General features: G+C 36.7%; 1 protein-coding gene across 2 annotated transcripts in view; it reads right to left on the bottom strand.

The window, feature by feature from the left end:
- Positions 1–17,215, bottom strand: part of MIPOL1 (mirror-image polydactyly 1) — a 192,089-nt gene that overhangs the window by 144,655 nt on the left and 30,219 nt on the right. For both annotated transcript variants that reach the window (XM_042790920.1, XM_033008656.2), the window contains exon 4: positions 1,350–1,536. In XM_042790920.1, the coding sequence (XP_042646854.1) occupies positions 1,350–1,536 (187 nt within the window). The remainder of the gene's footprint in view (positions 1–1,349; positions 1,537–17,215) is intronic.

Below are 17,215 nucleotides of genomic sequence, written 5' to 3'. Positions count from 1 at the left end.
TCTCAAATCCCAAGCCTGACTCATTTGTCCCTTCTCATCATTGGAAGGGAAGAGCAGGGTGAGTGGCTGTATGGTGTTTGGCTGCCACCCAGGCTCAAACCACGACATTGGGGAAGGACAGATTTTGTGCAGTTTATATTATTTACCACAATGAGGTTTTGGCCTGTAGCTTTAGGATCCTACATGCAATATATTTGTAGATTAGATAGTTCAACACGCTGACTGCTGTGGGAGGTTAATCTCAGTGTTCAAGACCAGCTTGACTGCCAGGGTGAGTGGCACTGGTGAAGGGTAGGAGCAATAATCTTTGGCTGACTGTGCTGGGCTGTACTTGAGCACTCAGGATTGTATTTGGCTTTTAGTGCAGGCTGCATTGCCCTAACAGGTCCTAATCTCAGGTCCTAATCAAAACAAGGCAACAAAACAGATAGAAAAGTACTATAGACTGGTTTTTGCACAATGGGTCACCACTAGATCATACTACAGATAACAAAGTCAGGTGTACAATCTGTCAGACAGGTGAAGAATTAGCGTATATTTTTCAAGAGTACATCATAGGGCTCTGCAGCCTTAATCCCATTTTCAGAAGCAACTCTGTTAATCAGTTAAGAGTGCTTCAGAATCAGGGTTCAGAATGCCTAAGTTGCTCAAAACTGGTAGCATGTTCCCTAGTCAGATGAGTATACCTTCATATATTATGTCACATACAGCATGACTGTATATGTTTCTTAAGACTGCAGTGGAAGGCCATATCTCAGTACAGAAATCATTGTCAATAAATGACTAAAATTAATGATAATAAATTCTTGAGTTTGTATTACACTTTTTAACCACATTTGCCCTTCTCCAGATTCCTGTCACAGACTGCCTGCAAGGTATTACAGCTCCTCATCCTCACTCTTCCACCTTCATCCAGACTTCACCCTTCTTTATTCCTGCTTCCTACTCACTTCTACCCTGCTTCATTCCAGCTTCCTACTCACTCATCATACTTAGGCTACATTGTGCTTGTTGTTTAAAGCCACAGATACTACTAGACTTTCAGATCATCTTTTCTAATTCTGTTCAGTATGCATTTTTAAAATTTTCTGGGGAGATCCCAATCACTGAAATAACCACAGTATGTCACATAAACCATTGCCATGATCATGTTTTCTATCACTGCTAGAGAATACAGTAGTGAAATGTTGCATTCCACAAGGGAAGGACAGATATAGTGAGTCTAAGTAAAAATCTGACTTACCAATTCTCCGTTGGGAAGTAAACTTCCCTACCTTTATCCAAAAATTTGTATGCATATAGTCTGTAATTCGAATATAGAAAAACTATATAGGGGTATTTGTTTTTACCTTAATTCTTCAGGACTGGAATTACAGTCATTTGGGACTCCTCCTCTTTGTCTGGTTACTGGCAAATCTGAAAGTTTCAGTGCTTCAGCCTCTGCCTGGATGAAAAATTCTGGGTTTTTCTGAGAATTCTGATGAAACTGAAACTCAACACAAAAGTCTTCTTTTTTCTTTCCCAAGACGTGTGTTTCTAATTGGAAATAGAAGCAAATGCAATTTTTCATTTGGAGAAAGAAGCACAAACTTAAGATTTCTAATTCAAAAATGGCTTGCTATATTCTTATTTGTAGCAGAAAGGAGAAAATAGTCTAGTTTCAGATTCACAGCTTCCTCATCCCACTCCCATTAAGGAATGAGAGCTGTGTTACATAGACCAAGGATGTAGGAGTTACGATCTATTGACTGGATTTTTCTCATGGAAACCTGAAAAATTCATCACCATTTCCTAATTCCTCTTCTTCTTAAATGACTGCTTAAAATAACATTGACCCTAGAAAATTATCTACCTGTCTTTCGTAAAAATCAGTGCTACTCTAGTGAGACATGATGAATTTTTGCTGTAGACAGGGAAATCTGCAGGTTGTGAACTAGACTCTTACTTGTATTGAGGTCTTTTTCAAATCCATTTTGGCTACAAAAGGAGTATCAGCACGCTGGAATTAGCAACATCAAATTTAAATCCCCATTATTCACTCTTGGAAAGTGTAAGGTACAGGCTCATACAACTAAAGAACTTGAAGAATGCAAAGCACAAATTGTGCCAAAGGGGAAAATTATCTGATTAAAATGTTGAGTGTGATAGTTAGTTCTCTTAAGCTTGGCTACTAGATATTTTTAGGACATATTTCTGATATCAAGGTACTTAAATTAAAGAAAGGTCTACATACCATGAATGTTAAGTTTTAATTATAGAACTATATTAAAAATGAGGAAGAATCCTAAAAAAGCTGTAAATGAAAAAAAAGTGCAAAGTGCATATATTCTTCATTCTTTCATTTAGATTAGTAGAGAACGAACACTGCAGCTTTGGCTCATTTAATAAAGTTAGCATTTCCAAACATTTTGGATAAATTATACAGTATACATTCTTTGATCCAACTTATTACTTCCTCCTCAAAAATAGTAAGAAATTGTCTATACAGCTGCAATCATCTACAAATAACCTTAAAATACACAGTATCAAGGTGTCATGCTGCATGCAAGACACAAAAGCACAGATTCCAAGTCAAAAATACTGAAGACTGTCTCTAAAATCTGTTGTAATAGATTACTCTTTCCTTGAAGAAGGAAAGTCACAGCCATGGCACAGGAAACATCCCGAGAGCAGAGAGATGACTTGCGGATTGTCTCTAGTCGCTTTAACAAGTTCCCATACAAAGCTTTGTGTTATTACCTTGGGGAAAAAAGTTACTGTATTCACTGCTCATCTGTAGTCTCCTTATCTACTTCAGCACAAATCCACTTGAATCCACTCTCACTATTCCTCTAAACTATAATCACTGATTTTTGTACTAGAGAAGCAACAGTCAACAGTGTATCACAATCTTTGTTTCTGAGCAGTAATAAACATGTGGAGACTGTAACTTGATAAAACATTTGTTAAAAAGTATAGCTTAACATTATTTTCAGTACTGTGATTGAAATACATTCCTCAGATCATTTCACAGCTAATGCAGGAATTGAACACAGTCCACAGCCACCTGGATTCTTTGAGCAAATATATGCTGTTGTTCACTGGCTCGAAATCCTGCAGGTTTTTGAGCAAAGATTTCCTTTTAAGCGGTGCTACATTTTAAAACTGGATTCAACTTCTTGCTCCTTCCCACACTAAGTAGCAAGGATCTCTAAAGAAACCGGCATTTAAAAACCCACTATGTATACTCTAAGAACCTGCCCCAACTTGGGAGTAACAACACATAAGGACAAAATTCCAAATCCTCTCCAGTTAATACTATCTGAAAACTAACCTAGTCCGAATTTCAATACTTGCAAAGCTTTTTATAGGGAGGCATACATTTGCTTGAGATGTGTTTCCCATTTGGCATATGTTATAAAGAACTGCCTATCAAACATCATCTTGTCCACTTCTCCCATTTCAGATGCAGTGATTTGTATATATATATTTAGTTGCAAATTATGTTCTCGCATACTGAAGGGGAAGTACAATGGTTCACTTGCCACAACTTTTCATCCCCTTCTTCTCTACAGCACCAGTATTTTCTATAAGCCATACATATCTGAAGTGCCTCAGGTGAGGTGCCCTGCATTCTGTGCAAAAATTCAAGCACAACCTATCCATTACAATAATCAGTGACTATATTGCCATGAACCTTTGTTCCTTGTTTAGCATTACTGCACTTTTCTTTGGCCCACCCTATATGAAAGCTGGAGAAGAAAAACCTTCTCACTCCAGAATCCTGAAAAGATTAGACAGTTACACCGAGACAAATCAAAAAAGGGATTCTATCCCTTTAGCATGAAGGAAATCAACTGAATAAGTTTTTCTTTTCTTTCACAGTTCCTGTTTTTGCAATTTGCTGCTTTCAGTGCTGGGATTTCAGAAAGACTTCACAGTTGTTGCAGCTGGAAGAGACCACTGGAGATCCTCCAGTCCAGCCCCCCTTCTCAAGCAGCCCTGGGCAACCTGCTCTAGGTGACCCTATGTCCAGATGACTTTTGAATAGCTCCACAAGCAGAAACTCAACAACCTCTCCAGGCAGCCTGTGCCAGTGTTTGATCATCCTCATAATAAAAAATTGTTTCCTTGTATTCAGATGGAATTTCATGTGTCTCAATTTGTGCTCATTGACTCTTGTCCTGTCAATGGGTACTGCCAAAAAGTCTGGCAGCTTCTTCATTCCCTTCCACTGGGTACTATTCATGTTGGTAAGATCCACTCTCCTGAGCTTGCCATTCTCAAGGCTCAATCTCAGCCTCTCCTCCAACATAAGATTCTCCAGTCTCTTGTGGCTCGTTGCTGGACTTGCTCCAGAAAGTCCATCTCTTTCTTGTACAGGGAACTCAGAACTGGACTTGACACTCTAGATGTGACCTCACCAGCACTGAGCAGAGAGGCTGGATCACCTCCCTCAATCTGCTAGCAAGGCTCTTCCTAATGCAGCTTGGGATGCTGCTGACCACCCTTGCATGAGGGCGCATTGCTGGCTTATGCTCAATTTGCTGACCACCAGGATCCTGATCCCTTTCTGTAGAGCTGCTTTCTATCCAGTTGGTAACCAGCATATACCAGGAATTACTCCTGGCTAGGTGCAGGGCTTCATATTTCCTTCATGAGGTTCTTCTCTGCCCAGAAGACGTTGAACAAGACTGGATCCATTTTTGACTCTGGGAATACACCACTAATGACCTGCCTCCTACTGGACTTTGTGCAACTGATCACCAACATCTGGGTGCAGACATTCAGCCAGGTTTCAATCAACATCATTGTTTACTTATTTAACCCATACTTTGCTTCTCTAGTAGGATGTTATGGGACACAGAGTCCAAAGCCTTACCAAAATCAAGGAAAACAAGATCTTGCTTGATCCATGCTTTATTTCCTGCTCATCATGATAGACCATTTTTGAGCTTGGACAAAGCGATCCTTGAATATCAACCATCTCTCTTGGATCCCTCTTCTCTTCAGCCCTGTATCCTATGGGATTCTTTCAAGCAGATCTCAGAGGAGGCCAGTCTATTCTCCTGAAGTCCACTGCTGAGGTTCTGCTTTTTGCCTTGCTCCCTCCTCTCAGGACCCTGAACTCCACCACTTCATAGTGAATGAAATAAACATGTCTGCATGGTGAGGTAAACATCTGCATTAGCAGCTGAACTTCAGGATAAATCTTTAGGCCACATCAAGATATGGATTTTTATGCCTTCAACTGTAAGTCACAGTCTCATGGTTCAAGAAGCTTCTCACAGGCGGCCAATGTTGTAGCCCACTCCTGTCACCAAAAATCCCACCACTCACTCAAACCTAGGACATACAGCAGAGGGAAAAAAAAGAATTTAGAATGGGACTAGACCTGTGTTGGCATTTATTAATGCTAACGCTGCTTCTTTAAGCAACTTACACCTGCAGAACACCTTTTCATTCAGTAGATTCCCTCAAGTACATGGGTAAGATCAAGCAGCATCACAGCAAACCTGTAAGCCGCATTCCCAGAAATGTTAGGCAAAACACAGAGGATCTGTTTTTTTCCCTACTGGCTTTGTAAGAGGGACAATGACAGCAGCCTCCTCCACTCAGAATTGGAAGTGCTCTGCCCAAGGGCATTAAGGTTAGAAGTTTTTACTTGTTTAATAAATCTATAATGTATTTTTTTTTTTGGTTAACATGCTAAATCTGTCAGTAGAATGCTTTGGGGAAGACATTTTGAACACTGTCAGATCAGTGGGCATACCAAATTTTTATTTTTAAAACCACTTTATTCTCTGTATAGCCCATGACCCCCACCCAAATAATTTAGCCCTTGGTACATGGTAGCTTGTCTCACTGTTAAACTAAGTAGCGATACTAATCAATGCACTTCAGTGCTTTTCCTCATACCTCCTACAAATCGTATTGTGCACTAATTACCAATGCTGCAGAGACACACTGGGGAGTAAGTAGCATTTGCAATAATCAGGCTGCACAAGAAACATCAGAGAAAGGGTAAAACAGCCTTGCAAGCTTTGGGAAAAATGTTGTAGTTTTCATCAAGTGGTATCACCACCACCAGTTCTGGTTCTTGAGTATACTAAACAACTTATTTTCCATATAAAATAGAACAAGTTCAGTAGCCCAGATTAATATTTCACTATAGGGAGAAGCTGAACAGCTGATCTTCTGTATGTATTTATCTTGAATGAATAGCTTGTTCACATTGAGGGAAAGAAAAGCAAATGTTAGGAAGAGGGAATATAAAGACACTAGAATTAAAGTTGGCAATTGATTGTGAGGGACGTAAGGGGAAGATAATGCTGTCACAGCTTGAAATAGTAAAGGCAGAACAGAATTCAGTGCTGTTAAGCTGGGAGTGGTTAAAAAGTCAAGTAAAAACATTGAAACTAACACATTTTGCAGGCAGCCACTACTTAGTTTCCTCTAAGAAGTGGGGGATTGGCACGGAGATCAGGGAAAGCACAGCATTTCAGAATCCTGTACTGACACTGATAATATGGAAAGGAATGTTGAAGCTGTAAATGCACAGAAGGTGCAGATTCACCTGGAAGGCTAAGGAGGTAGTATCTTGCCTTGTTATACCACTCAACATATTCCGCAGTCCTGTGATCCAGCAGAAGCTGGGTGGGCACCACCTTCCCCCATTTGCAGCCTTTCAGCACGACACTAACCAAATTGCACTGATCAGCTCAGAGGTTTGTAAAGGATCTCCACGGAATAACAATAAGGAAAATAAACAAAACCCAGCAGAACACCCATGCAGCACTGCAAAATACACTGTTGGCTACAGATCTGCCTGAAGATGAGTATGGGGACACTGGAAGCCCTTGGTGTTCCAAACCAGATTGAAGTGTAATAGTACTTACCGCTTGCTACCTATAGCTTCCTAGTATTTGTTTGAAACTGGCTGTAGCACAGACAAAGCATGTTCTCATCTGTCTGCAAAAGACTGCATGAATGAATCCCAGGAGGGATGGCAGTAAGAGGCAGAATAGGAAAAAGAGCAAAATCAGGAAGGAAGAGAATGATCCGTGCACACTCTGGGAGTGTGAACAAAGCTGCCTGCAAACTCCGTAGCTTTCTCTTCCTATGGGATGCTGTCAGATTAAAAATATTTGAAAAAAAATGCAGAGCAAAATGTGCTACATTTGAGGAATTAACTGCAACCTCAATTACTAAAAGCCCCCAAAGTTCAGTGATTGACTAACTCTAATTTACTGTTCATCATATATTTTTTCTGCTCAGTCTAAACAACAACACAGCTTCAATTTCTATGGTTTCTTTTTTGTGTTTGTACAATACCTTTGAATTTCAAATAGAAAAAGGGAATATTCATTATCCAACAAAACTATCAAAGCAAAGAGCCACACTGCCACTATAACAAACCTATTCCCACTGGAATAACAGGACACACTTACTACAGTTTAAAAATAACTGCTCTTGCCTCTACCTGAAAACCACACATCTACCTCAACTTGCTGCAATAACTGTCAGGTGTGTAAGAACATTACTTGAGAACTTCACCTTCCTTCTATTTTCACTAGACTAACTGCTATTCTTTATTATTGACTTTCAAATTATCTAGATTTTTTTGTACCTTAATAACAAACATTTCTGAAAAGATAACTTTTGGGCATGCGTGTATGACAATGCACACACACCTGCAAGTGTTCTAACAAGTTGTTAGGACAAGACAGTTGCTGCTTTAATAAAAAGCAATTTCAGTAGCTTCGTGTAAAAAATGGATTATGGAATTGTCTTAAATTCATAACACCTAATGCCACTGAACTTGAATTCTTAGCTATATATAATAAATAGATATTAAATATTTAAGTCTAATGGAAAACTTGAACGTGGTAGCCACTAACTTTTCAAACTATGCAAATGAAATTAGTACTGTGGTCAAATATTCCTTCATGAGCCAAAAACAATAAGTCAGTCTTTTTCTCAAAGACAAACATTCATTCACTCGGCTGTATAACTACTGGTACTTCTACCAAACAGAATGATAGTGAGAGATTCAGATTGCTCAACAGTTCACCCCTTACTGAATGATTAAAAGGCATAAATCCTGAAAATGAGTGGGAAACCAAAATTAAAGGATTTTATAGGCATAAATATGCAAAGAAAGAAAATGAGGCTGGTGAAAGAAATCTGATCCTATTGCCTGATTTAACTGCAAAGAAGAGTTGGTTTAGGTTTTATGCATTTTCAGAATATCTGTTATTTTCTTTTTCATTCATATTTGAGTTGACACAGATGCAACATACATAATTTACATGCATATCTCAAAAGGTGTTAATTCTTTTTGACTTCTTCCTCACTATTTTATCTTTCCCACAATCTACAAACAAGTTTTCAGAGTTAATCCCAAGAACTGTACTTAATTTTCAAGAAGAAATTAATTCCTGTTTCAGGAAAACAATTAAAAAAGCTTGGTACAAAAAGTACAAGGTCAATATACATTTTATCCAAAACAAACAAGAAAATCTGCAGTTTTACTCATCTTTGGACTTACTACAGATTTATTAATGTTAGCAATTATTTAGGCTGCTTCAGTGCAGTGTAGTATACTGAGAACAAATAACCTGCAACTAACAGCAAACAGTTGTCCCTTCATGACACATTTTTTCTAACATTTCAAGAACATTGGGCAAATTTTAAGATGATTATTCGGTAGGCAGAATGGCAGTCACAGAAACCTGATAACAAGTGAAGACAGAGCTCAGAGTAGTTTCGTAATACAACGCTAATTCCTTTTATTTCTCAGTGCTCTGCCCAGCCTAAATGCCACATTTAACCAGCCAAGCCCTTAGCAGTAACAAAGAGGAAATCACCACATAGATGTATTGTACATTCAGTGCCCCAGTGACACGTAACCGTGGGCCCTGCTGAGAGCATCATGGGTCAACTCCGAAGAATGAGGACTATCAACTTACTTTTAAGTAACTCTTACTCAGAAGGGTCCTGGATTTTACACTGAGATAGAATATCTGCTCTTATTTTAAGAAAACAAATGACAGAGGTTCATCAAAATAAGCCTTGAAAACAGCATTTTCTGAAAACTTTCACAGATATAAGGGATGCATAAGCACCGTGATAGTCATGTTAAAGACATAAAGATTGAGGGACTCAGTAATGAAGTAACTGGATCAAGGTCATTGAGGAAGCCATGCCAGAAGTAGAACTGCAGAAGTCCAAGGCCACCTTAGAGCCCGTGCTACCTCACTGGTGGTCCTTCCTGCTCCTGTCACCTCCATGAGACCTCAAATTCTTCTCTCTTTTGTCAGAGAGGCTTTAACAACTCATTTCAATTAGACTTCAAGAAAAAAAGTATCATTTTTACTTATGAATGATAAAGTAACATTTATTCAATCAAAAAATTCAAAGAAATCTGAAAGAACTGAATTGGTATCCTTTCACACTTTATGATGATAATTTTCATTCACTTGACAGACTACAATATTTCTATATTAGAAGACAGACATGAAGTGTACAGTATATACAATTTCCTGTAATTTCAACAGTAGGCAGAAGAAATGAAATAACTATTTTTTTTTTTACATTGACTATCGTTCTAATACAGAGAACTTCCAAACATTTAACACTGTTTTAGAAGTCACTCAGGTTAACAGAACAATGCAATTCAAATGCTCAACCTCTGCCTACATCTAAGCATTTAAATTGTTCAAAATAATAATCAAAAAGAACAATGTGTTCTTATTAGAACTTTAATGAGAAAATCTCTGCAAATTAAGTAAGAATAACCTAAGTCAAATTTTGCATTAATGTCTTAGTTTGCTCAATATCTCGTGACACATACACACACAAAAAAAACAGTCTTCAAAATATTTTGTCTGCTAAGGTACAGACAAAACTCAGAAGTTTAATGGTTCAATTTTTTTATTCCTTAAAGGAATCTAAGGAGAACAGTAAATTCATTCTGTGTTAGTAATGTAAGTGGGGGGACATCTGTGTTACTTTGAATGCTTCTTTATTCACCTGTACTTGTGTGGAACCCTGGCAACACCCTTCATAAAGAAATAAATTGAGAATGAGATTAAGAACAGTTGGAGTTATTCTGGCAAAGGCAATTTTTTACAATTCTCTAAGGATTCTGGTTATTTTAGTAATGATGTTTCCCTTGCCTGTCTCTCTCACTGTCTTTTTCCCCTTCTATTTTGCATCTAAACAGCAATTGTGTACAAACTGGTGAATATTTAAAATAGAAACCACTTCTAAGTCTTTAAAATAGGCGCCCAATTATTATTTTGGTATTCACTCCAGTTAATCGTGATGCATTTATTAATGTGTAAATATCAGACATTTCCTTTGGCATTCTGCTCTCCGTTTGCAATTCATTAACATATTGTTATTTTAAAATATTAGTCTCTGAGAAGACACCAGATTTTCATTGGATTGGTCTCACACTTGAAAAAGCATTTTTATATTCTGAATGCATCAAAACAGCAGAATCTCTAGGCAGATACTAAGTGGGATTCACTGAAACACAATGTCAGTTCTAATGGATGGATGATTGTGTTTGGTCTTTTGAAACTTTGAAGTATAGGTAAGTCTTGATCACACAAATTAATAAATCCTAAAGCTGGAGTTAACAATAACCATTACACCCAAATTCTGCAGCTTAGCCCAGCCAATTTTTCAAAAGGTCAGGTTGTGAACTGGAGAAGATCAGGGAGGTCCACCGCATAGCTTTGTTGCCAGGCATCTCTCGTCTGGATTGTTGCAGGCATTTATTAGTATTCGTCAGCAGACTCAACAAAGCAAACAAGAAATTCAAGCACGAATAATAAAATGAAATGCTGCTATATAACCCTTTGTCATTCAGCAAATATGGGACTTTTTAGCTACATTGTTCCTAAACCTGGGTTACTACTTTAATTTTTCTCCACAGTGCTGACTGAATGAGTATGCATGTGTGTTAAATGCAGAGCTCCCTTAACAACTGCAGGACTGCCATTTAATCTGTTGGTAGATGGACCATTTCCTGTGGGAACTCTAGCTATGATTTCCAGATCCACCAAATAAATCTCAGATTAAGATTCCAAATGAAACCTGCCTCTGGCAGATAAAAAATGTCAAGATGGATATAAACAGTAAAATTATAAATTATCTAGGTGTTGCACGATGACTTGATGCGCGTTTTTTGTTTACACTTTTCCCGATATCACAACTATACAAGGCATTCATCAAATGTCACACTTTCATAATATTGGAGGCATCATTAAAACTGTTTGGCTAAGGACCTTGAAGTGTTTAAGCAGTAGCTCAAAAGTATATTTGTGCAAAGTAGAAGAATAAATTTACATATCAGCAGCAGCTCATAAGGGATGGGTAAATATTCTGTTTATCTCTCATTGTAATTCAGGTTAGTTTAAATACAGGGTTTCAGGATATCATTACAGCCTATATGGAGTTATTACATAATTTCCAAACAGTATCTGCTAGAGTTTTACTAAGCATGCTGTGTTTATGTTTTCTAAACCAGCTAGAAACAAAGTAAACCCTCCCACCCCATTTTTCTTTTGCTATTGTCATACCAGACAATTGCTTTTCACATATAACCCCTTTCATTATCTAAATCTTAATGATCCAGAACTCCCTTCTATCTAGGCAGGGTCATGTTTCCTGATGCCCATTAATTATAGAGAAAATTCTCTTATCCAAATGTACTCAACCTCCCCTACGGCAAACACACAACTAAGGCTTTACTGAATCAGTTCTAAAGAAAATCCCAGAAAACTACAGCTTTAGAAGTGAAGAAAAATATTGTAATTTCAAGTGTCCAACATAAAAGGTCACTGCATAAAGTGCCAGTAAGACACCTTGCCCACACATCCGCTACTCCGAGGAAATGGTCTACTAAAGATGCAAGTGAACTCTCAGATAAGAGTCTCCAATGTACTCCCTGGAGAACCTTTTTTTAATAATTTTTTTTATTATGTCTTTGCTCTGAACTTAAGCTTCATTCTAGTTGTTATTAAAATAGAAGCAATGAAGGTTTCTAAAGAAGAAAATAACCAAATTCCTCTTGCACTTGTGTTAGGTCTTCTATAGCTCCTTCTGCAGCACTACATAAAAATTACTGTGATAATAAGTGCTGCTCTCCCTGAAGCACATTTCAAGACATTTTGAAGTTAGCTGCGCTCATACTTTAAACACTTAAGTAATTCAAAGTGTGCATTCTCCCCATCTTTAGTGCTTGAAGTACTCGGTGCAGAGAAGGCACTACACATTTTCAACGTATTGTAATGGGTCTAACAGTCATATTCACAACACTTCAATGAGTCAGGCAGATACCGGACACTTAATTGTGCTTCTGATGAGGAGTCTTTCTGCATGCAGCCTGGCCAGAACTGCACTGTATTTAACCATTCAAAACGTACAGGGAAAGAAATGGGACAGAAAAAGGAGAGATGAATATTTATACGCAAGAAAGGGTGATTATATTTACAGGAAAGACCAGACAGTATTTGATAACTTTTCAGTTATCATTATCTCCTTTTTATCTTCTAAGTCATGGTACACCATTCCTTCTTTTCCCATGCAAGATGTTTTCTTCATCTTTCATACTTAGTGCTGCTCAACAGTTACTAGCCACTCTTCCTATGCTTGACTCATGCAAGATCATCCTCTCAGCCTCACCTCTGCCTCCCACACTGTGCAGAGAATCCTGCAACTACCCTTCCCACTCTGCAAGGGGATCTCTGACAGCTAGCACACAGTGAGTTCGATGCTGAAAGTACAGCACACATGGTAGACACTAAACAATTGAGCCACGTGCATGCAGAGAACTGCCTCTCTGCATTATCACATAGATTCTTCTGCATACACACCCATGCAATATCCAGGTCTTCTTTCTTTCTCAGGTAAAAAGCATTCCTTATTGCTAAAAGAGGGAAGGAGAGGAAGAACAGGTTCACCGTATCTCCTGTTGAAGCATGTAAAAGAAACAGACTTCAATATGATAAGTATGGTTTATTCTGCCCCTACTACAGCCTTGGAATTAGAGCTTCAGCTTTACTTTTGAGTGTTTAAAACTGTAATGGGTATATTCTGGAGAAAGGGGAAGCAGCATCTTTACAATTAGTTCCTTTTTGACCCAACTAGAGTGTCAGATGTAAAACTCTATAACACCATGTTACTCTCAAAACCTTCTTTACCCCTTCATCTTTGTGTGTGTGCATGAAGTTAGTTGTGTGTGTTAATACAATAGTAATTCCAGCCAAAAAGTCCTTGTAATTACTATTACAAAACTGAACCCCAAAAAAGTACATTAAAATAATTACACAACTAGAAAAACTTACTACTTCTAATAAGATAGCTTACAAGCACATGGTGAGGAACACAGTTTCATTTCCATGAGGTTAGCAAAGCAAGATGTTTCATTTTACTTAACCTATGCATATGATTGTACATTGCCTCAGTTACCATGAATGCAAAACGGAATTTATAAATAGGAGGAAATAAATGCAAAAATATTTAAGGAGAGGTTTTATTTCCTTAATATTATTCTCTACATAGCAAAAGAACTAAAAAATATTTTTGTAAGCAATACATGTCATGACCATGACAATTCAAAGCAAGCTATGGTCAGATTCTTAACAGTAAGCACCATGCATTCATGCAAGACCAACACATGCACAAACACACAATATAATTAAGACAACTGTCTGTGTGTAAGCTTATCACATGCACATGTGCCTGAGCAGCTTATATATATGTAACTTGTTCATTAGGTTTGCGTATCTGTTTTCCTCTTCTATTTTTCCTGAAGGGAACAAGACCAGAAAACAACAGCTCACCACCAGGTAAAACACTTTTCAAATTTCCCCACACAAACTGATTCTGCAGTTCTGTTCCAATCTACATTATCACATCTCTTTAAAGCTAGAGTCTCCTCTGAACTACAGTTTCCAGACACGCAATTTTAAAGTATTTTTAAAAGCTGTACAAACATTCTTTTAAACGATAACAATTTACAGAGAAAGTGTCTATATGGATCATAACTAAGAGTTGACATCAAATTCTTACAGGTGAAATTGGTTCATGGAGTTAGATTTCAGTATGTGCTTTAAGTAGTGGTTTAGATATATATATACATATATATTTATTTCTATGAATTGAAAAAGATAATAACCATCTTTTAACAAAGCAAACCACTTTGCCAATAAAAATAAACAATCTATTACCTTGTTTTAGGAAATTCCAAATAATAATTATACAATGCTTTTCATTTTGGAGTCAGCAAAATTATAATTTTGTTGACAAAACAGACCAAATAGTACTTGATATTCTAAGACTTCATCTAATTTCTGTCCTGTCCTCAAAAATCATAGATGCTCAGAAATATGACACAAACAAAAACATTACAACAGTGGAAGACTATATAATACAGAACAAGTATAGCTGCAGCCATTCAAACACAGTACGTGATATAAGTGAAATGAGACACAAATTTAAGTCCATTTAAATGAGCACACTCACCTCTTTCCTATCCTGCTAACACTTTTGGAAAATTGACACACTGAGTCCTGAATGTATATGTATGTATGAAAGGCTCCAATTTTAGGTTCCCTCTTGTCTTTTTCAGTATTAATGTTTGTGCAGTTTTCATCATGCATGTAAACCCTGCTAAAGTAACATCTCCACACATGTGCAATGTCCTCCGCCACCCACCCCCCCCCGCCACTGCAATGAAAATATATGGATGTATTTGCCAATATAAGTTTATTTTTATAATGGACTATCATCCTAGGCTTTCCAGCGTGGATATTGAATGTTTTTCATTTGGAAAATACAGTCTTCATTGGCCTTCTGCCAATGCTCCTGATATATTTTCTCAAGTATTCTTAGAGAGAAATGAAAAAAAGTCACTATCCTCCTATTAAAAACTAGGTGCTATGGAGATTAAATGGCACATTTAAAATAGATACAAACCTAAACCAATAAGCTTTGCACATAAACTGTTCTTTAACTCTTCCTAATACACCAGAACAGAGACAGACAAATGCCTTCAATCCACACAGGCATATTATATTCCAAACAACATGGAAAGTTAAAAAGAAAATCTCAACTATCAAACACTTCAGATATACCCTTCTTAAACACTACATTTCTTTCAAGTATTTTATTTTATAACATCTATTAACAGGTTATATACTATTCCACATAACCACCATAAACCTACCACTTCTCTGTATCTAACATCTGCTGATTTTTTAAAATTCTCATTGATTGACTGGATTTTCATCTAGTCAGCTGAATTTAGTCTCAGACATGCTTTATGGTCCTTATTTTTTGACAAATAAGTTAAAACTCTAACATTTTAGTACGTTATAAAAAATATAAAAATGGAATATATCATTATAGGTTTATTCTAAAAACAGCTTTTAAACTTCCAAGTTATAAGCAAGGAACAACTAGATACAGTACAGTACCAGCTTCAAACAGGAAAGATACCATAGATGACAAAGCAAGCAGAACACAAAATGCTACAACACATACATTTAAAGACATTAAAAGTTGCTTTGATTTAGCAGTTCAATGAGAAAATGCACCAGAATGTCTACCACCAAGGGTACATATTGAACATTATGTTGCTGTAACTTATCTATTATCTTTATGGTAAGAAAATGTAATATAAGTGTTAATACCCAAATAAAATTATAAGAAAAATGACTTCCTCATCCAAATGACTATGATGACATGAGATTTAGCCATAATCCCTTTTTTTTTTTTAACTTCCCTAGGAGTAAAACCATAAAGAATTATGTGACTTATTAATGACTGATCTAAAAAAAGTGTATCAATTTTACTTTTGTCTATATAACAATTTATTTCAGATACACAAATACAGAAGTGTTAGCTTGGAAAAAATAGCTTTCTAAACAGAACAAAATATTAACTTAACACATCAGAAAAACAATACACATGAATCTCTGTAGCTACCCAGTTTTTAAAGTATCAGTGAGCAGCAGCCGAATGCCATTTCTTTCAATTAGACAAAAAATATTTCACAGAGAATCAGTTTATGGTATTCACTTGCCTACTTTGGAAAAGTTAACCTTTTGAACCATTCTTAGGGTATGCTGACCCCTAAAGGTCTAAAAATACTAAATCTGATTAAGTCATTACACATTTAAAGTACAGATTGTCAGAATACAATCTCTAACTAAGTTACTCGACCATGACTATTTTTGTTTTCAGAGTATATGATTCAAAAACATTTTTAACTTCACTCAGTAATAACTCAAAATTCCATTGATTAAAAGGTACAAGTAGTTTATTTTACACAATAATATAGATACAAATTCCTTTACATACGTAAGAAATGTATCATCTCCAAGACAGAGTATTTTTTCTTTCTTCTAAACAATGGACTGTCCATGAGAAACTTGACATTTATTATCTCTTGAGAAGGAATACATAGTATAAAAGTCAAAAAACCAAAGAAAATAAATGAGATGCTCTGATATAGGAGGCATCTTTGATGTTGACACACCTATTCAATCCTTTTTTTAACCTACACATAGCCACTTACTGGAAAAAAAATCCAACCTTTTATGATGTACTGAAGGTCTCCTTCCTGTGTCTTTCCCTTTCTTCAATCTACACAGTATTATCTAGTCACAAGCCCCTTTCTGACAATTCTCTTCTGTAAAGTCAGTCACACATAACGTGCTCTCAAAGTCAGTGCTTCTTTTTTTGCCTTTTTTTGGTTTGTTTTTTTTTTTTTTTTTTAGTTTCTGTAATGAAACATAGAAGAATGTATCTGAAAGCACAATTTTGGTCACCCAAATACAAAAAGATCCTTCCATCCTGATGGAGATGAAAACTCCATGAACCACAGAAGTTCCAAGTTAAGCAATGCTCCTTTTACCTCCAAGCCTACCTTACCGTCCGTATTCAGTTGAGGTAATAATGAGATACTCGTTAATGTTAGTAGATGGCTTACTTATACTCTAGCCAGGCATGAATAGCTGTGAAAGTTACTTTAAGACATACTTCAAATTTGTTGTTGACCCATTAAGAAAAAAGGGTTGGAAAGTAAAGTGCAATATACAGACTAAGAATTTAAATAAGACTTCTAAAAGTTGTAAAAAACATTTTTCAATAGCCCAGAAAATAAAGCTGATGTTTTACATTCCTGTAGCTGTTCCCCTGTTACCCCAAATACTTT

The sequence above is a fragment of the Tyto alba genome, unplaced genomic scaffold, assembly GCF_018691265.1.
Source record: "Tyto alba isolate M040663 unplaced genomic scaffold, T.alba_DEE_v4.0 Super-Scaffold_18, whole genome shotgun sequence".
In the NCBI taxonomy this organism is placed as follows: Eukaryota; Metazoa; Chordata; class Aves; order Strigiformes; family Tytonidae; genus Tyto; species Tyto alba.
This window is presented reverse-complemented; position numbering and strand designations above follow the sequence as displayed.